The sequence below is a fragment of the Lepidochelys kempii genome, chromosome 1 (assembly GCF_965140285.1).
Source record: "Lepidochelys kempii isolate rLepKem1 chromosome 1, rLepKem1.hap1, whole genome shotgun sequence".
In the NCBI taxonomy this organism is placed as follows: Eukaryota; Metazoa; Chordata; order Testudines; family Cheloniidae; genus Lepidochelys; species Lepidochelys kempii.
Genome location: NC_136380.1, coordinates 290,887,228 through 290,914,781, shown reverse-complemented (window position 1 = coordinate 290,914,781; position 27,554 = coordinate 290,887,228). Strand labels below are relative to the sequence as shown.

Below are 27,554 nucleotides of genomic sequence, written 5' to 3'. Positions count from 1 at the left end.
TCCCGCACCCTACCTCCCACCCAGACCCTGCAGCCCCAGCCCGCTCCCACACCTTAACTCCCTCCTAGACCCTGCACTCCCAACCCTGAGCCCCCTCCCACACCCTACCTCCCACCCAGACCCTGCAGCCCCAGTCCGCTCCCACACCTTAACTCCCTCCTAGACCCTGCACTCCCAACCCTGAGCCCCCTCCCACACTCTACCTCCCACCCAGACCCTGCAGCCCCAGCCCGCTCCCACACCTTAACTCCCTCCTAGACCCTGCACTCCCAATCCTGAGCCCCCTCCCGCACCCTACCTCCCACCCAGACCCTGCAGCCCCAGTCCGCTCCCACACCTTAACTCCCTCCTAGACCCTGCACTCCCAATCCTGAGCCCCCTCCCGCACCCTACCTCCCACCCAGACCCTGCAGCCCCAGCCCGCTCCCACACCTTAACTCCCTCCTAGACCCTGCACTCCCAATCCTGAGCCCCCTCCCACACCCTACCTCCCACCCAGACCCTGCAGCCCCAGCCCGCTCCCACACCTTAACTCCCTCCTAGACCCTGCACTCCCAACCCTGAGCCCCCTCCCACACCCTACCTCCCACCCAGACCCTGCAGCCCCAGCCCGCTCCCACACCTTAACTCCCTCCTAGACCCTGCACTCCCAATCCTGAGCCCCCTCCCACACCCTACCTCCCACCCAGACCCTGCAGCCCCAGCCCGCTCCCACACCTTAACTCCCTCCTAGACCCTGCACTCCCAACCCTGAGCCCCCTCCCACACCCTACCTCCCACCCAGACCCTGCAGCCCCAGTCCGCTCCCACACCTTAACTCCCTCCTAGACCCTGCACTCCCAACCCTGAGCCCCCTCCCACACCCTACCTCCCACCCAGACCCTGCAGCCCCAGTCCGCTCCCACACCTTAACTCCCTCCTAGACCCTGCACCCCCAACCCTGAGCCCCAGAAGGAGAATGCAGGAAAAAAATGAAAAAAGAGGGGGGGGGGAAAGGAAGATGAAGCTGAGCACAGGGCCGCACTAACTCTAAATCCACCACTGGGCATTTCCCTTCTCCTGCTTCTCCCTGAGGCACAGCCCGGCGGCACTGCACGCTGCCCCGTCCGCAGGCACCGCCCCGGCAGCTCCCATTGGCTTTGGCTCCCGGCCAATGGGAGCTGCAGGGGCGGTGCTTGGGGCGCGGGCAGCCTGCAGAGCGGAGGCCCCTGACTGCCCCTATGACGTAGGAGCCGGAGTGGGGGGGGGACCATGCAGCTGCTTCCAGGACCCTCCCGTGGCGCGGCCCCGGACCCTGCTCCCTGACTGCGGCGCCGGAGGGGGCAAGCCCCAGACCCGACCCCCCAGTGGGAGCCAGAGGGCCGGATTAAAGCGGCTGGCGGGCCGGATACGTCTCCAGGTCCCTTCCAGTCCTAGGCGTCTAGATGGTCACGTGCCATTTTTCTGGTCGGAGAGTCCTCGGCCCTCTCCTGCCCTCTGCACGGTGCCGTCTGTTCATTCCCCTTCCGAGGCTGAACAGCCCATCGCAGAGACTGACACGAGTAAACCGGGTCCCTGCCCTCCAGCTGCTCCGCTCCCACCAGCAGGGCCGGGCAGAGCAGGGAGGGGGGCTCTGTGACACCGGATCCGGCCGCCGTCTCCGAGCGCTGCCCTGGCTGTGGTGACACCTGATTCCCGGGGAGGAGGCAGCGTGGGACACGACCCCCCCACACACACACTCCCCTGGGCACTGGCAGAGGGGCCCTGTGACCCCAGTCCCGCCTCCCAGCCCAGGCGCTGGCAGAGGATGGACGGGGCTCGGCCCTGGTCTGCTCAGCGCCCGCCCTGGGCAGGTGCCGCCACAGGCTGCGCGGTGCCTCCTGCCTGGGCGGCTGCAGCCGGGCAAGCCCAGGCGGCGCGTCCTGCCTGAGGCGCCTCCCGAAGCTGCGGGCTGCGCATGGCGGCGGCGGCCCCCGAGCCCGGCGGGCTCCCGCGGGCGAAGAGGAGGAGGCTGCCGCGAGTGCCGGTGGTGAGGGCGCCCCGGGCGGCCGGGCTCCCCGCGCTGCCGGCCCTGGAGCTCTTCATGCCGCTGGGGGAGCAGCCGCCGCCGCAGCCCTGCGCGGGCAGAGCCGCAGCCCCGGGCCCGCTCTGCGGCCGCCGGCGACCCGGCCCGCAGCGCCCCCGCCACGTCCGGACCATCTTCGAGCCCGAGCCCGAAGGGCAGCGGCACCGCTTCAGGCTGCAGGAGGCGGTGAGGACCTGGTGCGACCTCTGCTGCCACTTCATCTTCTCCCAGAGCCTGCGGTGCGCGGGTGAGAGCCTCCCCCCCCTCCAGCGCTGGTGGCCTCCCTCGCCCTCTCCCCTGCCCTTGGCGTCTTCTCTCTTCCCCCTTCCCCCGTCTTGTCCTGCCTCCTCTTCTCCTTCTGCTTTTCTCACCCCCTCTTCTCCAGTGGTCTCAGCTTTCCTCCTTCCCCCCTTCTCCTCCTTTCTGTTCCCCTCCTTCCCCCGCCAGGGACAGGGCGATGTTGGGTTAGAGCCATGTTCAAACAAAACTCCATGGTCTAGGTCTGTACCTCGCCTTGCACAGGGCCTTTGAACATGGCTGGGTACCTGACATGAACCAGCTAAAGCTGACTGGGAACCTAGTTTGGTCACAGTTGTGCTTAAGCCAGGTGACAAGTTATGAAATAGGATTGTAAGGCATCTAATGACATGAGAAATATCTACAAGTATTTGCTGGTGTAAACACTTAGGAGGGCAAGAAGCTGCTTAGGGTGGTTACAAGGAAATACAGGGTGACTGAGTAATAGGGTGGAATTTAACAGAAACATTTAGGTTGTACATCAGGAAAAACTGGCTAATGTTGAGATCTGTTCCTGTGGAATAGTTACCCAAAGGGCGTGGTGGGAGCTTCATGACTTGGAACACTTAAAACTAGACTAGACAAAAAACTGAAAACACACAATAGGGAACAATTTTATATTGGCAGAGGAATGGATTATGATTTTCTAGATCTTGCCCAGCTCTGACTTCTGTATTACCCAGAACTGTTGTAGGTAGAATCATTGTAATTATTATAATTTTTCATATTCTAGAAATTAGAGAAGGAAAATGTATTAGGTCATCTAGTTCATCCCTCTGCCATCACAGGGTTGTCCTTGCAGCATGTTTTCCGGTAGCAGGGTTTTATTTTTTTATTATTTCTGATGTGGGGAAGAGGAAAGCCAACTATTGGGTTTTAAGTACAACCATTTTCTTGAGATCTCAACTAGTTTTAGTTACATCTCCATCATTTTCAGTCTCATTTTTATTTTGTCATTGCTCCAATAGCATACTTCATATATTTGTATAGGTGTGTTTTTGAAAGTTTGTACATGTAACAAAACCACTAGAAGGAAAACAATAGTTATGCTCTGTGAACTTGATTTTGTGTGTGAAGACTGGAAGGAGATCTGAGGTGGTTTTTAACTTGGTGCTCTGAAACTAATTTTATCTTGCTTAGTAGAGCCGTTTTGCAACCCAATTTTCAATCTATACTTCCTCCTTTTAGCAGAACACCATAGTACATACCTTAGATACAACAGATTTGTGATATAATTTATGGAAGTGTGTGCTATGGATCAAACTAACCTTCCCTGAAGCAGTCCTGAGATTCAGTCCAGACAAATGTGTTTTCTTCAGATCACTGACACCATGGACAGGTTTGCAAAAAGAAAAGGAGTACTTGTGGCACCTTAGAGACTAACCAATTTATTTGAGCATAAGCTTTCATGAGCTACAGCTCACTTCATCGGATGCAAACTGTGGAAAGTTTAGAAGATCTTATTATATACACACAAAGCATGAAAAAATACCTCCTCCCACCCCACTCTCCTGCTGGTAATAGCTTATCTAAAGTGATCACTCTCCTTACAATGTGTATGATAATCAAGTTGGGCCATTTCCAGCACAAATTCAGGTTTTCTCACCCCCCCCCCACACACAAACTCACTCTCCTGCTGGTAATAGCTTATCCAAAGTGACCACTCTCCTTACATTGTGTATGATAATCAAGGTGGGCCATTTCCAGCACAAATCCAGGGTTTAACAAGAATGTCTGGGGGGGGGGGGTAGGAAAAAACAAGGGGAAATAGGCTACCTTGCATGATGAGTGGCTTAGTCATTATGCAAGGTAGCCTATTTCCCCTTGTTTTTTCCTACCCCCCCCCCCCGACATTCTTGTTAAACCCTGGATTTGTGCTGGAAATGGAGAGTAAGGAGAGTGGTCACTTTGGATAAGCTATTACCAGCAGGAGAGTGAGTTTGTGTGGGGCTGTGGGGGTGAGAAAACCTGGATTTGTGCTGGAAATGGCCCAACTTGATTATCATACACAGTGTAAGGAGAGTGATCACTTTAGATAAGCTATTACCAGCAGGAGAGTGGGGTGGGAGGAGGTATTGTTTCATGCTTTGTGTGTATATAATAAGATCTTCTAAACTTTCCACAGTATGCATCCGATGAAGTGAGCTGTAGCTCACAAAAGCTTATGCTCAGATAAATTGGTTAGTCTCTAAGATGCCACAAGTACTCCTTTTCTTTTTGCGAATACAGACTAACACGGCTGTTACTCTGAAACATGGACAGGTTTGTGGTACATCCTCGATCTGGTTTTCTGCAGTAAGTATCTTAAGTTCGTTGAAGAGATACCATCAGTCTGAAGCCTACTCAGTTTTACAAAATGAGTTAAAAGTAGCTTCAGATACTACACTTGCCCTTGCAGCCACCTGCTAATTTTTGTCATTTTAGGATCACATTTGTAATCTGATGTTAACACTGAAAATGCCTTTTTTCTGTTTATGTGTATTAAAATTAGGAATTGAGATGGGATAGGACACTGGTTCAGGTTTCTTCAGAGGGGTACTGATATGTATTTTTGCTGTTTACACAACAAACCTAATGTGAAGGAACCACATGGGCACAGTAGGATCCAAATAACTATACACAATATGTAAGGCCAAGCGCCCTAGCTACATATATACACTGCTGCTGTGGCTGGGTTGTGGTAGCTTCTGAAACACAAAAGACAAATGAGGGCTAGAGGGCCAGCAACCTCTTTGAAGGAGTACTACCCAATTCCTGCACATTATCTGTACAATGAAGAGTAGTCATATACTGTAGTCAACTCCCATACACTTGAGTTTTCATGTGTCCTCTATAGAGACAATATGCCATTAACTAGGTTTCTAATTTGTGCACTTTCACTAGCTAGTCTTCAGCTTCTCATAACTCATTTTAGACTAAGATGTCCTTTTCTTCTACCAGCTGAAATACTAACTAATTTTTCCATTCTTCAGTTCTTTCATTTTAATTACAAAACTGTAATATAAAGTACATACACACACCTCCTTGTTGTTATTTGTTATTTTAGGAAAATGTTCTGTTTAAAATTTTTAATTTAGTGCTTGTGAACAATGCTAGCTTAACATCCTTGCAGTCTGAAGTTTTCTTTTTGTCACATAACAGGAGTAGGATGAGCTGCTGCAGTGCAAGCTCCCCCACACTATCCTACCAATGTCTCTCTACCATGTTTGGTAAGGCCCACCTCTATGCTTGTGACTATACTAGCCTTTGTTTCTAAAATTTCACTTTATTGCTTACAGTACTGTAGTCCTAATGGTGGTAGGAACAGTGGGAGTTTTATTGCACACGGTGAGTTGCTTGCATTTTTACCATCATGCCATCTAATCCTGATCTGAGCAAGTCTAGACAATGTGAGAGCTACCTTGTCTAAACTACATCTCCCACTGTAATAGGGGTGCAATAGGGTTGGCAACATTGGGAAATTTTAGGGAAAAAGCCAGTGAAGACAAGGAAAAGGCTAATGAGAGGGTAGTTGCCTCCATATCCGTTCACTGCTTCTGCTTTAGCTGCTATTGTATCAACACCCCTATGCATCTTATTCAGTTTTAATACTTGTATACAGTATATTGAGGGGCAAAGTTCTCCTTGTATGATGCTTGCTGTGAGATCCATTCTTAGTGAAATAGTTCCAGTTCAAAAAACTGAAAGAGTTGTCATACTGTGCTACTGAGATTAACCTAGTGTAATCCTCAATGGACTGAAGTGTTAGACTGCATGAACCATAATCTCCTTTGCCTTCGATTAGCACCTGATATTTGAAACTCAGGGAAGGACAGAAAGATCAAAGGATAATTTTCTTATATAACATTCCATTCTGGTTGAAGAGATGGTAGTAAACTTGTATTGTTTTCTGTTAAGTGTAAGAGTTGCTTTAATTATTCTCCTTGGCGCTCCAGCTTTATGCAGTACGCTATTGGTTTGAATTAGACTATATATATAACTTGACTGTGTGTGAAAAACAATTTAGGTTTGGTATAATTATGAGAGGACCCATAATGTTTTTATATAAAAATTGACATTTTAAAAAAAATGTGGTATTTATTAGCTTATGTGATGGATCAAATATTCTGTTGCTAGCAGGAAAAAAACCCTTAAGATTTCAGCCTTGATAATATATCCTCCAGCGAAACTTTCCTTGCACAGACACAGCTTTCAGTGATTATATCTTCTCTAAAACTAGCTCCATCTTTATGACTTACAGTACTTCAAGCAGTTCTGTCAAATTGCGGTTTCAGTAGCACAGGAAATGGGCAGATAAATAATTTATAACCTCTACACGAATACATCTTTTTAAAAGCTGTAAACAATAGCTCAGATACACAGATATTTCAAGAAGCTGATACGTCACAGTTTTGTAATATTTTTCTTGTATTGAGGCAGTCATTGGCTTTATTTTTTTCAGCATGCACTCAAACCAAAGCCCAAAATACTAGAAAATCCTGGAGAAAGGATGGGGGCTGGGAAAAGCAAGCACATGGTGAATGATTTTACGTCAAAACTGGAAAATGGTAATTACATACCATGGCCATCAGCATCATATTTTTTACAGCCTACCCTTCTGCAAATATTTAGAGGACTGAAACTAAACTAGATCCAATAGTAATGGTTTATATTTATCTATCATCCCTTCCATTTGAGGATCTTACAACACTTTCTAAACATTGGGCCAGGTCCTCACCTGCTATCAATTGTCATATATTCACTAACTTAAATACACTGATTTGAACCTGCTGAGGATCTGGACCATTAATGAGTTTGCCCATGCTATTATAATTCCCATTTTATTTATTGGGAAGCTGAGATAGAGAGGTTATTGTCTTCTGTGGCTTTGGGAAAATCATCTCTGATAGAGCCAGAACAAAAATTCAGATCTCCTCACTCTTAAGATATGTCTATATTTACACAATATTTGGATGTGTAAGTCTCCCCTAGTGACATTCTAGAGGCAAGTTATCGCCACTCCTTTCCTCAGCTCCTCCTCATCTTCCTTCTTGTTGCCAGATTGAGTTGCATTTTGTAACTATCGTGGTGAAAATTAAATGAATCAGCAACAAGAAGTAGGGGGCACACAAAGAGACATCAGGGTTCTGATCTTTCACTCTACTCTAGTTCCCAAAAAACTGACTGACTATTTGTAGAGTATATATGTGAGTATTCCCAAGTATGAATTCCCCTCCATCAGCTGTGGTATTTGGAGAGGCAGGATAGTCTTGTGATTAAAGTACAGTAGTGAGACTGGGTCCAATTGTGCCAATGTAGACAGAGATATCTCTATCAGAGGGGTAGCCATGTTAGTCTGTATCCACAAACACAATGAGGAGTCTGGTGGCACCTTAAAGATGAACAGATTTATTTGGGCATAAGCTTTCGTGGGTAAAAACCCCCACTTCTTCAGATGCATGGAGTGAAAATTATTAGATACAGCATAAATATATTGGCACATGAAGAGAAGGGAGTTACCTTACCAGTACAGCTATGCCAGTACAGTAGTAGCAATGGTGGAAGTTGCAAGGTCCAGGCATTTTTACCACTGTATCATTGAATCCTGCAAGGGGAACTCACTTGTGTTATATTGCCACAATTCAACAATGAGATGTTCTGACAGCTGAAGCAGAGGGAGGACTGGCTGACTAGCAGGCTAGGTCTGATATTGCAATTCCAATAACCTATAAATGTTTCCATAGTTATACAGAATTTAGCAGTCAGAGGAATTCCTAAATGCTTTAAAACTCACTTTACCCACCACTAAAATGGTATGTACCCAGTGTGTTAAACAGTAGACCACACCATTACACGACATTTTAGAAAAGGAAGTGAAAAACAACATTATATTAAAACTCAGAATTTAGTTAATCACAATGTAGTTTACCTAAACAAAAACTAGACTAAGATGTCAGGACTAACAGCCTTACTTTTGCCAAAAATGTCTTGGGTTCTCTAATGGCCACAAGGGTTGTTGTATGTCTCATTTGAAAGTCAGCACCTCCAACACAGCAGCATCTCCCAGCTGGATCATTGGTATGCTACTGGGAAAGAAGTAACCATGTACCAAATCACCAAGATATTCCAGGATCACCAGAGGTGGTTGGGTTTTTTTTGTTTGGGGTTTTTTGTTTTCTTTTTTAAAGTTTTTTCCATCCATCCAACTTATGACCAGGATCAAATCTGTTTGGCTTGACAGTTCAGACAACATCAGAGTTTGAGGTGCTCTCACTGTAGACAAAGGAACATACAATTAAAGAGAATGTCAAAATAAAATTAACTCAGCAAGTTCTTTATGGCCATATCAAGACAATGCACTAAAATAGTGTGTGTGCACAGCCATGCATGTAGTACCAACTAAGAGAAAATGACCGCAAGATCTTTGTATCAGGGATTGTCTTTGTGTCTGTTGTATTTAGCACAATGGGGCCATGATCTTCATTGAGGCTTTTGGGCCCTACCACAGTACAAATAATAATACAGAATTACTACATTACCTGAAGGACTGTCAAGGACATGACCGGGATGGCAGGTCAGAACTCAGTCAGGGCTAATGGTCAGAGCCATGGGGTTAGCCAGGCCTGGAGTTTAGAGCAGAGCCAAGAATCAGGGCCACAGGATACCCCAGGGCATGGTCAAGAGCAGAACTGAGAGGGTCAGAACCATGATCAGAAGCCAAATACCTGAGCCAGAGACTTGGTCAGGAAGCAGAGCCAGGGGGTATCAAGGATGGAGAAGGGTAGGGTCTGACACAGGCATAAGAGCAGGTTGGGCAGGAGGAGGCACAGGAAGCAGGACCAAGCACTACTGTGGCTAGGAAACACATTGAGCAGTCAGCAAGTTGTGGCTGTTGCTGGGTTTAATAGTAGTTAGCTCCACCCCTCCATCAATCAGGAAGTGCAGTCAATTAGTCAGCCCCTGTAAAGATCAGCTGTGTCCAGTGTGTTGCTAGGAGACTGCCCCTGCTGCATCTGGCTCCCTCACAACTAAATACTAAGGAACCTGATGTTTTGTGGGGAATCATACAAAATCAGGGTTGGAAGGGACTTCAGGAGGTCATCTAGTCCAACCCCCTACCCAAAAGTCTTGTAACTTTTTGTTTTCAGACATCTGATACAGACTGAAACATATTTTTGAACAACTTGAATGAATAAGATCAGGATTGAAACCTACAATTCAAAGGAAAAAGTTCTTCAATTTCAGAAGCAAAGGGACAAGGTGCACATTATTCAATCAGCAAAGAAGCAGATTGTATTTCTTAGAATAAACTAAAACAACACTGATTGTATCTTTATCTGGAAGGACATCAGCCCAGAAAGACAAATCAAGTGTTATGAACTACTTCTGTTAACAAGGGACTTTGTGGTTGAGCCCTTGTTGCTGTTTTGGGTTACTTTTCAAGAGAAGTCTTTCATTTTTTAGGAGACCTAAGCTGCACACAGCCCTCCTAACCTTCCCATTCCTAATTTTCCAGATTAAGAAATAGACAGATACTCCAGATATGCATAATGCTGTTGTCTAATTTGACCTGTACGGACAAATTGGTTTGAGACTTGTGTGGTCTGGATTATTCAGATTGAAACTAACTTGATTTAATGAGTTATAATAAAATACAGTTTTTGTCTTTTTTTTTTAAAGATCCAAAATATTGAATGTAAGAATTCAATGAAGTAATAATCACTAATTGCTTGAGTTTTGCTATTGGCATCATAATTTAGTGTTATGTAGAAAATGTGGTGTTCTTGTATCATGTGACCTGTTCTGGCATTTGGGGAAAAAAATAGGTGTTTATATTGTTAGGTGGAAAAGACAGATTCTTAACTGTAGGCTGCCAGGAGTTGGAATATTGTTTGTGGGTTTGGAAGAACAACATTTTTTTTAATCTGGTTCATGGATTGTGTGATGGGTTTGGTCACAGAGACCCCCTTGGGACTGCCACCTGATGTGCTGAGACTACCTCTGAGCCCATTTTCCCTGCCAGCTTCAGTACTTTGTCTTGTTGAGCCAGACAGGCTAGCCTGCTGCAAACACAGACCCAGGTCTCAACCACATCCCCCAAAAGCTGCAGACTTAACTGAAAACAGCTTAAGAAGTTCTCCTGTCTTTAGCACCCAGACACCCAGCTCCCAATCGGATCCAAACCTCAAATAAATCCATTTTACTCTGTATAAAGCTTATACAGGGTAAACTCATAAATTGTCCACCCTCTGTAACACTGATAGAGAGAGATGCACAGCTGTTTACTCCCCCAGGAATTAATTGCTTACTCTGGGTTAATTAATAAACAAAAGTGATTTTATTAAGTATAACAAGTAGGATTTAAGTGGTTCCAAGTAATAACAGACAGAACTAAGTAAATTACCAAGCAAAATAAAACAAAAACATGCAAGTCTAAGCCTAATATAGTACGAAACGAAATGCAGGTAAATCTTACCCTCAGATGTATTCCAATAAGCTTCTTTCACAGACTAGACTCGTTTGTAGTCTGGGCCCAATCCTTTCCCCGGTACAGTCCTTGTTCCAGCTCAGGTGCTAGATAGGGGATTTCTCAAGACTGCAGCCCCTTTTTTTCTTTTCTACCCCCTTATATAGCTTTGGCACAAGGCAGGAATATTTTGTTTCTCTGGGACCCTGCCCCCCCTCCTAAATGGAAAAGCAGGTTTAAGATGGATTCCAGTACCAGGTGACATGGTCACATGTCCTGGGAGACTGCAAGCCTTCATTCTTCCTGGCCTGACTCACAGGAAGGTTTGCAAGTAAACAGAGCCATTTACAACTAGTTGTCCTAGTTGATAGGAGCCATCAAGATTCCAAAACACCATTAATGGCCCACACTTTGCATAATTACAATAGGACCTCAGAGTTTATATTTCATATTTCTAGTTTCAGATACAAGAATGGTACATTTATACAAATTGGATGACCCACACTCAGTAGATTATAAGCTTTGTAATAATACCTTATAAGAGACCTTTTGCATTAAGCATATTCCAGTTACATTATACTCACACTCATCAGCATATTGTCATAAAATCATATGGAGTGCAATGTCACAGAGTGGATGCATGCTTGTTGCAATGGGAGTAAAGTGAGTGATTTTGTATATACTAGCTCTACATTTCCTAGTGCACACATCTCTGGAATAGTTTTTCTTTTTCCCTTTCCTCAGTCTGGAGGTTGGCATTATTATTTATAATACACTGGTTCATTAAATCATAGAAAAATGTCACTGATTATTTTCAGGAAATTTATCCATGGTGATTAAATGTTTTTTGGGTTTTTTTTGGCCTTATTAACAGCATGGGTGTGTATTTCCATATGCTATATTTTGTGATTATTATAAGTATACTTTTAAAATATGCAAATCATTGCGTATCTGAACAAAGACAAGTTAGGGAACCTAACTGTCTATACAGAGGAGAGTCCCAACTTTAGGAAAAGATTAAATCAGATGATATTTAGAGGCGTCATCAGTTAAGAATAAGCCATTCCTTTTAAGCATTAAGTGATGAAGCAGTTCTGGGAACTGCCAGACACTCAGATCCAAGGGTTTGGGTCTGTGGTCACCTATGCAAATTGGTGAGGCTTTTTATCCAACATTTCCCAGAAAAGGGGGTGTGGAAGTGTTGGGAGGATTGTTCGTTGTTCTTAAGATCCAAGGGTCTGGGTCTGTAGTCACCTAGGCAAATTGGTGAGGCTTTTTACCAAACCTTGTCCAGGAAGTGGGGAGCAAGGTTTTGGGAAGTATTTTGGGGGGAAGGACGCGTCCAAACAGCTCTTCCCCAGTAACCAGTATTAGTTTGGTGGTGGTAGCGGCCAGTCCAAGGATAACGGGTGTAATATTTTGTATCTTGGGGAAGTTTTGACCTAAGCTGGTAAAGATAAGCTTAGGAGGTTTTTCATGCAGGTCCCCACATCTGTACCCTAGAGTATGAAGTGAGCTGTAGCTCACGAAAGCTCATGCTCAAATAAATTGGTTAGTCTCTAAGGTGCCACAAGTACTCCTTTTCTTTTTGCGAATACAGACTAACACGGCTGTTACTCTGAAACCAGTTTAAAAGCTGGCACTTATGAAATGAAATCTAGTGCTTCTGAAGACCATACTCTGTATATGAAATTAAATATATACAAGACAAGTAATACTGGTAAAATCTTTGCTGGTATAGCTGCATCTACACTAATCCAGCACAGCTATGTTGGGGGGTGTGAAGAGGTCTGTTGCTTGACGAACATAGCTATGTTGGCAGAAGCCCTTAGGGTAGACGCAGCCTAAAAGATATGTCAAACTTGGGCTATATAGACTTTCTTGGGCCCTGATGCTGCAGAGATCTTTGCACAGCCAGACCCCTGCTCCCTTGGAGAACTCAATTGACTTCCATGCTGGCAGATCTGATTGCAGGATTGAGGCTCCATTTTGTAGTTCCTTTTATATTCTTTAGTTCTTTCCTTACTGCTTAGATTTGATTGTTACGTTATGCTGCATAAAGCGTATTGGGTTATAGTAGGGTGCTGGTTTGTCTTTTACAGTTGAAATGCCCCAAACAAGAATCTACTATTTGCATTTCTCTCTCTCTCATTCAGAGGATCTTCCATTTTCCACTTCTCATCACCAAAAGGATCCTTGTTCACTCAGTCTTCATTGGACATTAGAGGTCTGGCATAGTTTCTTTTGGAGCTCATTGGTGACATTGCATTTTTCCACCAGAAGGATGTGGTGGAGAAGGATGTGAAGAGCTCATTAATATCCTCATAGCACTTGCAGACCCTGCTATCCTGGGATAAAGGAGCCAAGTTTAATTTTTAACAGTATTTTATGATGATACTCAGAATATTCAATAGAAAGCTATTACTGAAGCATAACAAGCTCAGTGCAGATTAAAGGGATATAAGATTTAGATATTCTCCTTCAATATGTAGAATATGTATGTAACCAGAAGTCTTTTTGGTGTGTGGGAAAAAGAAAAACACCTAAATCAAACAGACAAACAAATAAAAACCCAGTGTGTATCAGGGTATTCTAAATGCCTCCTAATTAGCAACAAGGTTGAGGTCCTCTCCTGAAGAAGTGAAGGTAGATTGTGGAGAGGGAAAGCTTAAGTGTTTTTAACATGTTCCTCTCAAAAATATTTATTTTTTTCTCTTTGAAACAAATGTGTATAACATACTCTTGAATTTTATACAATAGCAATTTAGGCTCCAGGCGCGCTCTTAAAATGTTATTCTACAGAGTGAGAACTGAAACAGCCTCTGGATCAAACTAGAAAGGGTTGTTTAGTTTTTTCTTAGGTGAATTGTCTTACAAGATCCAGATTCTCCACATTAGAAATATCCCAAAAATGTTTTTTTGAAAATCAAATTGCATTGTGTATGGGTCATACTTGCATTCAGAATATTTTATTTTACTATTGTTACACAGCAATTCATGCTGCTCAATATTTAGTAGAGAAAGTGTTCTGCTACTTGGTCATTTGGCCTAATGGGCTCCAGGCCATTCAGCACTTAATTGTAGTGGATCCATCATTTCCCTTCTCCCCTTGTCAAGTTCTCTCCTCCCTCCTTTTCTCTTGGACAGTTTCTTCCTTCCCCTTGTTAATCTTTCTCCCTCCTAACTTGGCTACAGAAGCCACTTTTGCAGTGGTTCTCTCTCTCTCTGATTGTCCTAGGGCAGTAGTAAGCTTTATGGGAAGTAAGATTTTCAGGACAGATGTATTTGTACAACATCTAGCACAACAGGGCCTCAATCCTGCTGACTGATAATGAAATTGAGGTGGGAGATCAGTGTGCTATCTCATTGGATGGACTTACCAGGATATTTAAGTGTAGGTTGGCAACGTCTCTCAGGAAGTAAATAATGACACTTTATTTGTCTGGATGGAGTTTTGGGCTGACAGTTTAGTTTTTCCTAGCTGGCTCTGAATATTGACAAACACCTTTTTGGTTTTGCTCATTAGTGTCTCAAAACTCCAAATGCAAGCTTCAAAAAAGGATACTTACAGTATTACACTAAGTAAAGTAGGTTCAAACTAATTTTGTCTTAAACTGACCAAATTAGAATGCAATAATATAAGAATGCTTCATGGTTAACACAGTAATATTTTCTGTTTTCTGTCTTTGACCCCGCTCCCTTTGTAGATAGCTCTGTGCAAGCTCCCAAAGAGAAATCTACTCATTTTGGCACAGAGTAAACCAAAGTCTACAGGCAAGGTGATCTATCATCCACTGAGTCTAATGCTATGTGTCAAATCATATTATAAGACTGCTCAATATCCCCTCTCCAGTCCTAGCCTTTGGCTTTATTTTCCTCTGTATTCTAGAATGGAACTGCTTACAAGAGTGACCTTTCTTGCTGACTGTCAAATCAAATACCAGTCACTTATTATTAATTATTATTACTATGACAACAGCACCTGATAGCTGGCTAAAATTAAGATTAATTTTTTAATTAATTAATTGCTGTTTCCATTATAACGCTCTCTTTTAATCCATTAACAGCTTTTCATGTTTAATTCATATTTAATTCGTACACACACACACACACACACACACAAGAGTACATCTACAACAAACTACCTTAAAGAATGTTAAAGTTGCAATGTGAAGCACCACATCATTTCCCAAGAATTAGCCCATTACCATCATACTTAACCACATCAACGTATGTATATCCTCTCTAACTTTCGTTTCAGCATTATCACTATTCTGGTTTGACATCTTCACATTCCAAACACCAAATAATACAAAATAAATCACATACTCCAAGTTACTTACCTTATAAAAAATGCAAGCAAACTTCTCCTGTATATTTACATTGTGAGTTATAAAAAAATCAGCTTTTATACTGTACAGTGCACAGTATAAACAAATAAAAACAGCCACAAATATTATTGAAATGTACGCAAAGACACTTGTTTTGCATGTATGTTCATAATATGTTATATAATGAAATAATAAATTAACTGGTTGAAGTTAAAGTTGTACTTTGCAGTGTGATTTTCTATCTTCAGAAAAGTCAGCAAGTAGCTCAGTGGAGTTAGGGGAGGGAGTAGCAGGGAGTAGAAAGGCTCCTGAAGGAATCCTTGGGGTGGGGGGAAAATCTAGAGTATTTATGACTCTCAAGCAGATGGCCTGAAGGTTTAATCCTGGAGGGAGTAGGTTAGGAGGGAAAGGAAGTAGAGAGGCTTGCCTTGAATCCCAGGCTGATATAGTCCCATTTTACAGAAGTGAACATTGGAAAAACAAAAGAGGTTAACTGACTCACGCAAACTCACCAAGGTTCATTAGAATTGGGACTAGAACTTGAGTTTCTGTTTGTCTGCCCTGGACTGAGTCCACCAGATCAGTGTTTCTCAACGACTGGTCCGTGGATTGGCGTCAGTCCCTGAGATCTCCCTGATACAGTTTAGGAAGGCATCAAGCTGGTCCCTGGTATCCAAAAGGTTGAGAAACACTGCACTAGATCACACTGCCAGAGTACTTGAAATCATTTTTGGTTTACTACAGTGGCAGGACTGGACATGGACACAGCTATATAGTATGAGACTCAATTCTTTGTTTAAGTCTTTATTTTAGAAGTGTTTTTCAGGCTATAATAATAAGTAATATATCTCAGGATATCTAAATAATATTTATTCCTTCCTCAACTTGAAAGATTTGTTATTTGACTGGGTTTATAGAGATCCTGTTGTATTAAACACTTTTGGCCGTATCATCCCCTCCCACAGAAGAAGGCGTACCTGAAAAACTCTAGGGTGTTGACCTGATGGCATTCCCAGTGCACAAGAGAGTCAAGGACATGGTACTATGGCTCTACAACTGCTGTGGGCCAGCTGCAGGGAGAACTGGTACATCCATGCTATTCACTGTTCTGCCATCCCCCAGGACAAAATGGCTCCTTTGGTCAGCATTAACATATCACATGCTAGAATTTCTATGGGTTAACAGAGAGGAAATGCACAGAGAAAGTTGCATAGGTTTATAAAAGAGAACAAAGCTGGTTAAGACCATCTTGCCCGTTACATGCTTTCTGTATAGTTTTGGACCCAAAAAATGAAGGCAATATTTTGGCACTTTAACAACAGGTTACATCCTAATCCCAAAGCCCCATTCCTTGTGTAACTCCCACTGAAGTCAGTAGGAGCATTGTGTATGGAACAGCTGCAGGGTGTTCAGTGTTCAGTGATTTAAATACACCAAGTAATGCATCTTGGTGCACCAGCATGATTGTCAGGTGCAATGTTAATTTGGTTGGTTTTAGCACATTTTTATGTCTTTCACTTATAACTATAATTCATGTAATATTTTTATAAGGTTTCTGCCATTTTTCTCCTTTCCCTTCTTCGTCTTTGTTTTCTTTGTTTCAATGTGACATTTACATTTCTGGTATATAAATAATGAGAAATCTCAGTATTTCAGTGGTAAACATAGGGGCCAATACGTGTGAAAGACCTTTAATCTCACACCTACATAAAAGTACAAAAATAAAACAAAACAAAACAAAAAATCCCACCACTGGAGCTATGCCAGTTTATTCACAAAGGCATAAATTGTTAAATTGTATGACAACTTGTTTTATGTTACTGAGAGGCAGGGAGATACAGTAGATTTTCATTTGTAAACTCTTTTAAATGGAAGCAAGAGTCTGGAAGAGTCATGGATTACTGATTGCTGGTTAATATTTAATCCCGTCTGTGTGTGTGTGTGTGTCTGCTGAGAAAACCTTTTTTTTAAAAAAAAGCACAAAGATATAGCTACTTGCTAGGAGAACATTTCTGTTAGGAGCGGGTGAACAGTGGAGGTGGAAATCTGAACCATCTGTGGTGGAATTTGCTGAACAAATATGCAGGAACTGTAGTTTTTATAGTCTTTATCTCAGTCTTTATTTTATAGCAACTGCATAGGCTTGACAGGCATAGGATTGTTACTGTTAAGAAATTATGCTCTGGCAAGGAATGTGTGTCACAATAGTTTGATGTTGCAACGTAAATATCATCCTGTAGTGCTGCAACATGAGATGACCAGTCAAGAAGAGGGTTTCTTATGTTGCATGGGTGGGAGGAGGGGACTTACAACTTCTCCATGGCTCAGCCAGAAGATCCATTGCTCTGGAACCCCATTCTTGGAACCTGACTTATTTCTATTGTTTCAGCTCAGGTGAATAGATCCAGCAAAGCTATTCAGTAGGTAAGTGGGGAAGCTTGTCGTTGTGGTAGATGGCTACAACACTTGTAGCCAATATTATAATAATAATAATTAATAAACTATCTAAAGATTTATTAACTAGAGAAAGGAAATAAGTTATTTACAAGGCTGAAACAGGTAAACATACACGCACAAATGAGTTACAGTCTTCAAAAGTTTCAAAAGGTAATAGAAGCTTCTGTAATAAGCAAACTCTATGGGTATCTCTGTATAGCAACTAGACACCTGTGGCTGGCCTGTGCCAGCCAACTCGGGCTCATGGGTCTTGGGCTGCGGGGCTATTTCATTGGTGTGTTGTGTTGACTTGGCTCGGACTGGAGCCTGCACTCTGGGACTCTCCCATCTTCCAGGGTCCTAGAGTCTGGGCTCCAGCCCAAGCCTAGATGTCTACACAGCAGTGAAACAGCCCTGCAGTAGGTCTCCTTTTCATGGGGCGGGGGCAGCCAAGTATTTTGTCCTCTGTTCGACAATGGTTCATCTGGTGTTAATGGGCCTTCTTTTGTTGGCCGGCACACTCATTAATGCTTCTCTCCTGTCTGGTGATTTACAGTTACAGAGCAAACACTCAGATATTACCATATAACACGGAATACAGATATTATAAGTGAGATTAATGCATGCAGCAATTTACAAGCATTCCTTAAAGTCTAAACACTAAGTACATTTTTATAACTCTAATGCCTATTTTAACAATACTGAGATACAGATGGGCCAGGCTGGTTCCAGCTATGTATTTGTCAATGTTCAGTTGAGACTGAGGGGCCTTGGCATGAGCTGGCACCTGGTCTACCAGCATTACAGGTCTCTCTCCGTCTCGTCTGTTGAAGTTGTGCTCTGGATAAATAGTGAAAAGGTAAGGGCCTACTTGAATTGCAGGATGATTGTCAAATAATTGTGGCTGAGCTGTGGACAAGACATGGAAAATCCCGGAAAAGTAATAATGGACCTTTATTAATTGAGGTAATCTGGAAAAGCTAGCTGTGTGTGGGGCTGACAATGGGAGCCCAGGCTGCATCTGGGGCTGACAGCAGGAGCCCCGGCCACACGTGGGGCTGACTGTTAAAATGTAACATACTTGCATCTGAATTCAGCATCAAAATTGCGGTGGAAGCGTAATATTGCGTGATCCGCAATATCACGAATTAAGTAGGGCCTTATGAAAGAGTGATTGGAGAAAGGGGGCTGGACTCAGGATCTTCTGCTCCCCAGATGGATGCCCCAACTAATGGATGACGTTCCATTGTAGCTCTCTCTCTGTCTCTCTGGCCCAATCACTCTTTCTTATTTATCCAGAATAGAATAGTTTCAACAGGAGAGACCGAGGGAGCCCCACATCCGAATATGTCATAGGTCAGTGGTTAGAACTCCAATTCCAATCCTTTCTCCCCCTCTTCCAGGGAAGAGGGAATTGAAGCTGGGACTCCACCATCACTTCCTCCTTCTGGAACAAGGCAAGCACCTAACTCATTCCCATGAGAAACTGTGCAAGTGTTAAACCAGGAGAGGGGTTCCCATTTGTGCATTGGTGACAGAACTAGGCAGCACCCTACAGCTTGGATTTAGGCACCTGTCACTGAGAAAGGGGTGGGGCTTAGCAAACACTGTCTCCCATTGGGTAGCTTAGACAGGGAATCACCTAGCATGCCAGCTTTTGTGGATCACTTTCTTTGGTGCCTGTCTCTGCACATTCATTATATAGGGCGCCTACATGCTAACTTGGCTTCTTGGAACACAATATTGTTCCTGTGATTTCCAAGATACCTAAAAGTTAGGTGCCATGATGCTCTGCGTTGATATGCCTAAATTCCTTTGTGGATTCCACCTTCTGATTCTGAAGCCAGAAGGAATCATTATCTAGTCTGACTTCTGTGTAATACAGGCTCTGGAGTGTTGCCCGCTAGTTCCTTCATAGTGCCCAAAACTTATGGCCAAAATAGAGCATATCTTATAGAAACAGAGATCCAATCTTGATTTAAAGTCTTCAAGTAATGGAGAGTCTACCACATTACTTGTTCCAATGGTTAAATACTGACGGTTAAAAAACTGAACCTTATTTCAGGTTGAATTTTGCAGGTTAACCTGTTTGTTCTTCTTTGAGTGCTAGTCCCTATGTGTATTCCCCACATGGGTACACATGCCTTCCATGTGTCTGAGACCGGAGATATGTAGCAAGTAGTGTCCATTGGTCTGCACCTGTGCAGTTGTCCTGCTCATGCTCTGAAATTAGGGCATAAATGGCTGTGCAGGCCAATGCTTCTCCAGTTCCTTCTTACCTCCACATGGCCTGGGAATCCTCTGTGTCCATTACTATCCTACTCTGCTTCTGAATTTGTAAATATATAGTGTAAGTAGTTTTTAGTAAGATTAGACCTACTATTTATAATTTTAGTACGTTTAGTATTTTTTATAGCTAGTATAGTTGTATAGTTCCTCCCCTTCTTGGGGAGCTTCTCCCCATAGAGGAGGACTATGCCCAGAGTCCCAAGGTTTAAGAACTGTATCTTCTGCCCTTGCTCCTTCTCCATGAGTTACAAACACCAGTGCTGCTGTTACTTCCTTGGGGAGGCTCACATCTCTGTCAAATGCAACATCTGCTGCTCCTTCCCTTCCTGAACCCAGGGACGATGAGAGTGCCATGTGCAGAACCACCTCCCGGAGAAGGCCATGAGACCCTTATCAGATCCAGACCAGGGAGACCCTCCTGTACAATAGCCTCAGATGGTTAGCAGCACCCTTCCAAGCATCAGTTCCAGAGCAGAGGCCAAAACTGTTAAGCCTAATAAACCCTCTCTCGAGAGGAGGGAAAATGAACATAGGCACCAAGACAGATCCCTGTCCAGATCTGCCTCTAAGAAAAAGGATCCCTCCCTGTCTTGCTCCAAGCCGGGTGAGTACTTGCAAATGGGTTCTAAAGATTTAGGTCCACATAAATCTTCCATCCAAGAAGGGAAGTTATTGGTACCAGCTCCAGCTTCACCTCATAGACCGAAAGATCAGCACCTGCTTGTTCAAACTGGGAGCTCCACTGGGAGATTCCCATTCTACACCTCTGGTATATTCCATTTGGGATCCTATAAGTGCCAGAACATTGGAAGCACCGGATCTGCTGCCTCCAACCTCCGAGTCTCCTTGAACTCTGGGAAGGACTGAAACCTTTACCTCCCTGGAGTATATTTTGGCTTTACCCTACTGGCAATCTTCTCTTCTATCAGGACTGGTCTTCCTCAGAGGTATTTCAGCACCAGCAGAAACCATCTTGAGGAGAAGAGGATTCTCCCTTACACATCCACTAGCCAGAGCATTCTCCCTCCAGTACCGCTGGCACCGCTATTAGGCTAGGAACCTACCTTTCCATTGGATGACTCCAATATTCCTGACAAGCTTTTCCCTCTGAGGGAGACAAGCCCAGGCAGAACTATTGGAGGTCTTGGAATGAACCCCTCCTGGTTACGACCAGTCAGTCCTTCATTCTGGCCTTTCCTGGGGTCCTTGGGATCCAAACATTAGATGCCCCAGAGCCATACAAGAATTGCACTGGTTCTCTTCTCCCATGAAATACCATCCAGCTCCGTTAGAGTCCATGGAGGAGGAAGTCGAACTAGACAAAGGCCTGTTCTTTGTCTGGTAAACACATTTGAGCATCACATTTTCTTCATATTTGTGTGGTCTCTTGGGCAGTTCCCGTACACACGCCACGCAAAAATATTAATGACCAATGTGGTGGTAGTTTGCCAATGAAACCATACATGACCCGTGTCACATAAACAGTCTGACATAAATGAATCGGGGTACACTGAACTGCTCAGGTCGGCCAATGGGCTGTTCTTACATAACATTGTGGTGTGGGAGCTTGGGTGAAGCCAACCAACTGACTGTGCTGTGATTTTGGCAATTAATTGGTCTTTAACTATTCATGGTAAATAGGTCCAATGGCCTGTGATGGGATGTTAGATGGGGTGGGATCTGAGTTACTACAGAGAATTCTTTCCTGGGTATCTGGCTGGTGAATCTTGCCCACATGCTCAGGGTTCAGCTGATCGCCATATTTGGGGTCGGGAAGGAATTTTCCTCCAGGGCAGATTGGAAGAGGCCCTGGGGGTTTTTCACCTTCCTCTGTAGCATGGGGCACGGGTCACTTGCTGGAGGATTCTCTGCACCTTGAAGTCTTTAAACCATGATTTGAGGACTTCAATAGCTCAGATATAGGTGAGAGGTTTATCGCAGGAGTGGGTGGGTGAGATTCGGTGGCCTGCATTGTGCAGGAGGTCAGACTAGATGATCATAATGGTCCCTTCTGACCTTAATATCTATGAATCTATGAATCCTCATCACTAGATGAGGCAATTAATCCATAATCCCCTTCTCTGCCTGATTACCAATGGCAATACCAGGAGCTTTTGCAGAGGGTGGCAGCTGAGCTCCTGATCCCTCTCAAGGAGGCCTGTGACACCCAGCATAGTCTCTTGGACATCCTGTGACACTCTGGTCCTTGTAGGGTGTTCCTCACAGCGACGGAGGCCATTTTTAACCTGTTAGGAATGTATGGCATACCCCTGCTTCCTTGTGCCCCTACCTTGATAAAGACTGAAAAATGCTATTTTGTGCCATTTAAAGGGGCATTCCTATTTACCCACCCTATACCCAACTCTTTGGTAGTGCAGGCAGCTTCAGAGAGGTCCAGGTAACAACAACCCAGGATGACTCCAAATGATAAGGGCACTAAATACCTTGATCTTGCGGGGAGAAAAGTATTGTCATCAACCAGCTTCCAATTCAGGCACTGTTAGCAAAATATGCTCTCTCACATTATTCCAATTTCTGGAATTCAGAGACAAAGTTCTCCAGGAAGACAGGGTTCTCATCAACAAGGGCTGGTTGATGCCTAAAACATCACTCCAGGTGGCAGTAGATGCAGCTGATACTGCATCTAAGGCCATAGCCACAGCCATAGTCATGAAGCACAAATCATAGCTTCACTTTTGGGGTTCCCCAGGGAGGTCCAGAATGCCATCAAGGACCTGCCTTTTGATGAGTCTAATCTCTTCAATGAGAGGATTGACAAGTCACTTCATTCTCTCAAGGACTCAGAGACTACCCTCAGCTCCCTGGTCATTTATACCTGAGCCCTGAAGATAAAACACCACACGCAAACTTATCGGCCCAGACCTTAAATGTTCATGTTGAGAGGCTCTCCACACTATCTTCAATCAGAGCAGAAAAGTCTCCACCAGAAAGTGCTATCTAGCTAAATGGAGGCTGTGATGCATGGCTAGAAAGGGTTAAACTTCCTGCAAAATAAATAACCCTCAAAAGACATGTAGGGAGATAATGTTTATGTTTTTGTATTTTTACATACGTATGAGTACGGTCGATAATGTAATCAACAGACCCTGTCTATTCAGTATTCTGATATCATTTAAATGAATTGTAAACATGGCATATCTAGGTATTCATCTCTCTTTGAAATGTTTCAGAGTAGCAGGTGTTAGTCTGTATCTGCAAAAAGAACAAGAGTACTTGTGGCACCTTAGAGACTAACCAATTTATTTGAGCATAAGCTTTCGTGAGCTACAGCTCACTTCATCGGATGCATACTGTGGAAAGTACAGCAGATCTTTGTATACACACAAACCATGAAAAAATGGGTGTTTACCACTACAAAAGGTTTTCTCTCCCCCCACCCCACTCTCCTGCTGGTAATAGCTTATCTAAAGTGATCACTCTCCTTACAATGTGTATGATAATCAAGGTGGGCCATTTCCAGCACAAATCCAGGGTTTAACAAGAACGTCGGGGGGGGGGGGGGTAGGAAAAAACAAGGGGAAATAGGTTACCTTGCATAATGACTTAGCCACTCCCAGTCTCTATTCAAGCCTAAGTTAATTGTATCCAATTTGCAAATGAATTCCAATTCAACAGTCTCTTGCTGGAGTCTGGATTTGAAGTTTTTCTGTTGTAATATCGCAACTTTCATGTCTGTAATCGCGTGACCAGAGAGATTGAAGTGTTCTCCAACTGATTTATGAATGTTATAATTCTTGACATCTGATTTGTGTCCATTTATTCTTTTACGTAGAGACTGTCCAGTTTGACCAATGCAAATGGCAGAGGGGCATTGCTGGCACATGATGGCATATATATCACATTGGTGGATGTGCAGGTGAACGAGCCTCTGATAGTGTGGCTGATGTTATTAGGCCCTGGTTCCCTCAACCCACCCAGCAATATTGTTAACCTATCCAACTATACTCTTAGCCAGGCAGAAGCAGCTGTCCTATCTCGGGGCCTCTCCTTCTGCCCTTCCACCCCCACGAACATGATACAGTTCTGTGGTGACCTAGAATCCTATTTTCGACATCTCCGACTCAAGGAATATTTCCAACACACCTCTGAACAACATACTAATCCACAGAGACCTCCCTACCAACACTACAAAAAGAAGGATTCTAGGTGGACTCCTCCTGAAGGTCGAGACAGCAGACTGGACTTCTACATAGAGTGCTTCTGCCGACGTGCACAGGCTGAAATTGTGGAAAAGCAGCATCGCTTGCCCCACAACCTCAGCCGTGCAGAACATAATGCCATCCACAGCCTCAGAAACAACTCTGACATCATAATCAAAAAGGCTGACAAAGGAGGTGCTGTTGTCATCATGAATAGGTCGGAATATGAACAAGAGGCTGCTCGGCAGCTCTCCAACACCACTTTCTACAAGCCTATGATCCCACTGAGAGTTACCAAAAGAAACTACAGCATTTGCTCAAGAAACTCCCTGAAAAAGCACAAGATCAAATCTGCACAGACACACCCCTGGAACCCCGACCTGGGATATTCTGTCTACTACCCAAGATCCGTAAACCTGGAAATCCTGGGCGCCTCATCATCTCAGGCATTGGCACGCTGACATCAGGATTGTCTGGCTATGTAGACTCCCTCCTCAGGCCCTACGCTACCAGCACTCCCAGCTATCTTCGAGACACCACTGACTTTCTGAGGAAACTACAATCCATCAGTGATCTTCCTGATAACACCATCCTGGCCACTATGGATGTAGAAGCCCTCCACACCAACATTCCACACAAAGATGGACTACAAGCCATCAAGAACAGTATCCCCGATAATGTCACGGCTAACCTGGTGGCTGAACTTTGTGACTTTGTCCTTACCCATAACTATTTTACATTTGGGGACAATGTATACCTTCAAATCAGCGGCACTGCCATGGATACCCGCATGGCCCCACAGTATGCCAACATTTTTATGGTTGACTTAGAACAATGCTTCCTCAGCTCTTGTCCCTAACGCCCCTACTCTACTTGCGCTATATTGATGACATCTTCATCATCTGGACCCATGGAAAAGAAGCACTTGAGGAATTCCACCGTGATTTCAACAATTTCCATCCCACCATCAACCTCGGCCTGGTCCAGTCCACACAAGAGATCCACTTCCTGGACACTACAGTGCTAACGAACGATGGTCACAAACACCACCCTATACCGGAAACCTACTGACCGCTATTCCTACCTACATGCCTCCAGCTTTCACCCGGACCACACCACACGATCCATTGTCTACAGCCAAGCTCTGCGATTCAACCGCATTTACTCCAACCCCTCAGACAGAGACAAACACCTACAAGAGCTCTATCAAGCCTTCTTACAACTACAGTGCCCACCTGCGGAAACGAAGAAACAGATTGATAGAGCCAGAAGAGTTCCCAGAAGTCACCTACTACAGGACAGGCCTAACAAAGAAAATAACAGAACGCCACTAGCCGTCACCTTCAGCCCCCAACTAAAACCCCTCCAACGCATTATCAAGGATCTACAACCTATCCTGAAGGATGACCCAACACTCTCACAAATCTTGGGAGACGGGCCAGTCCTTGCCTACAGACAGCCCCCCAACCTGAAGCAAATACTCACCAGCAACCACATACCACACAACAGAACCACTAACCCAGGAACCTATCCTTGCAACAAAGCCCGTTGCCAACTGTGCCCACATATCTATTCGGGGACACCATCACAGGGCCTAATAACATCAGCCACGCTATCAGAGGCTCGTTCACCTGCACATCCACCAATGTGATATATATGCCATCATGTGCCAGCAATGCCCCTCTGCCATGTACGTTGGTCAAACTGGACAGTCTCTACGTAAAAGAATAAATGGACACAAATCAGATGTCAAGAATTATAACATTCATAAACCAGAGAGAACACTTCAATCTCTCTGGTCACACGATTACAGACATGAAAGTTGCGATATTACAACAGAAAAACTTCAAATCCAGACTCCAGCGAGAGACTGTTGAATTGGAATTCTTTTGCAAATTGGATACAATTATCTTAGGCTTGAATAGAGACTGGGAGTGGCTAAGTCATTATGCAAGGTAACCTATTTCCCCTTGTTTTTTCCTACCCCCCCCCAGACATTCTTGTTAAACCCTGGATTTGTGCTGGAAATGGCCCATCTTGATTATCATACACATTGTAAGGAGAGTGATCACTTTAGATAAGCTATTACCAGCAGGAGAGTGGGGTGGGGGGAGAGAAAACCTTTTGTAGTGGTAAACACCCATTTTTTCATGGTTTGTGTGTATACAAAGATCTGCTGTACTTTCCACAGTATGCATCCGATGAAGTGAGCTGTAGCTCACGAAAGCTTATGCTCAAATAAATTGGTTAGTCTCTAAGGTGCCACAGGTACTCCTTTTTTTTTTGCGAATGCACACTAACAGGGCTGTTATTCTGAAACATAAAGAGAAGGTGGAAGTTGCCATGCAAACTGTAAGAGGCTAATTAATTAAGATGAGCTATTATCAGCAGGAGGAAAAAACTTTTGTAATGATAATCAAGATGGCCCATTTAGACTGTGAATGGGGGAAGAACAAGCAAATGGCCTTATGTAAATTAGTATAGCTAAGTACTGGTGGTGGACCTCCTTCAAAGTAATCCTAATTACCTTTTGTTCCCCAAGGAACTCTCAACTTGTCAAAGAGGACATGAAATTGTATAAAAGATCCTTGGGTCCTAATTCTGTAATCTCAGATCTGCTTAGACCTTGTCAGGGGAAGTTTGAGTCTCAAGACTGAGGTCCCAGTTATGCTGGTTCGCCCTGAATATGAGATTTGGACACTGGACTATGACCTATGAACTGAATTCTAAAGGAACTCTTTGCAACTACAAAGCTCACCATCTATGCTATGAATCTGAACCTCAATTAGTTGTCTATATGTATAATGATCTTTTAACCATACTCTCTCTCTCTTGTTTTTTAATAAATTTTTGTTTAGTTAATAAGAATTGGCTGTGGCGTGTATTTGGGTAAGATCTGAAACATTCATTAACCTGGGAAGTAATATGTCTGATCCTTTGGGGATTGGTAGAATCTTTTCTTTTACATGATGAAATAAGATTTACAGAAAATTTCAGCATATTTGACGTGGGTACCTGGATGGAGGCCTGAGGCTGGATCACTTTAAGGGTTGGATCATTGCAAAACCTAAACCTAATTTCCCCCATACTAATTTTCCCCTACTGTTACTCACACCTTCTTGTCAACTGTTTGAAATGGGCCACTCTCATTACCACTACAAAAGTTATTTTTCCTCCCTTGGTATCCTACTGTTAATTGAATTGTGTCATTAGACTGACCTCACACTTGGTAAGGCAACTCCCATCTTTTCATGTGTTTATATCTGCTCCTGTAATTTCTACTCCATGCATCTGATGAAGTGGGTTCTAGCCCATGAAAGCTTATGTCCAAGTAAATTTTTTAGTCTCTAAGGTGCCACAAGGACTCCTCGTTGTTTTTGCTGATACAGACTAACACGGCTACCACTCTGAAACCTTTAAGGGAACTGTGTTGTTTGGACTTCTGAGTAACCAGTAAGGTAATAAAGAAGTTGTTTTATGCTGGCTTGGTAAATCTAAGTATTGGAATATCCACCAGCTTTATGGGGATTGCCTGCCACATTCTTTGTAGT

The 27,554-nt window shown here is 43.9% G+C and overlaps 1 protein-coding gene across 1 annotated transcript in view; it reads left to right on the top strand.

The window, feature by feature from the left end:
- Positions 1-1,245: 1,245 nt before the first annotated feature.
- RASSF3 (Ras association domain family member 3) overlaps positions 1,246-27,554 on the top strand; it is a 167,089-nt gene continuing 140,780 nt past the window's right edge. Inside the window, exon 1 of the mRNA XM_073327884.2 lies at positions 1,246-2,291. Coding sequence (XP_073183985.2) covers positions 1,937-2,291 — 355 coding nt within the window. The 5' untranslated portion in view covers positions 1,246-1,936. The remainder of the gene's footprint in view (positions 2,292-27,554) is intronic.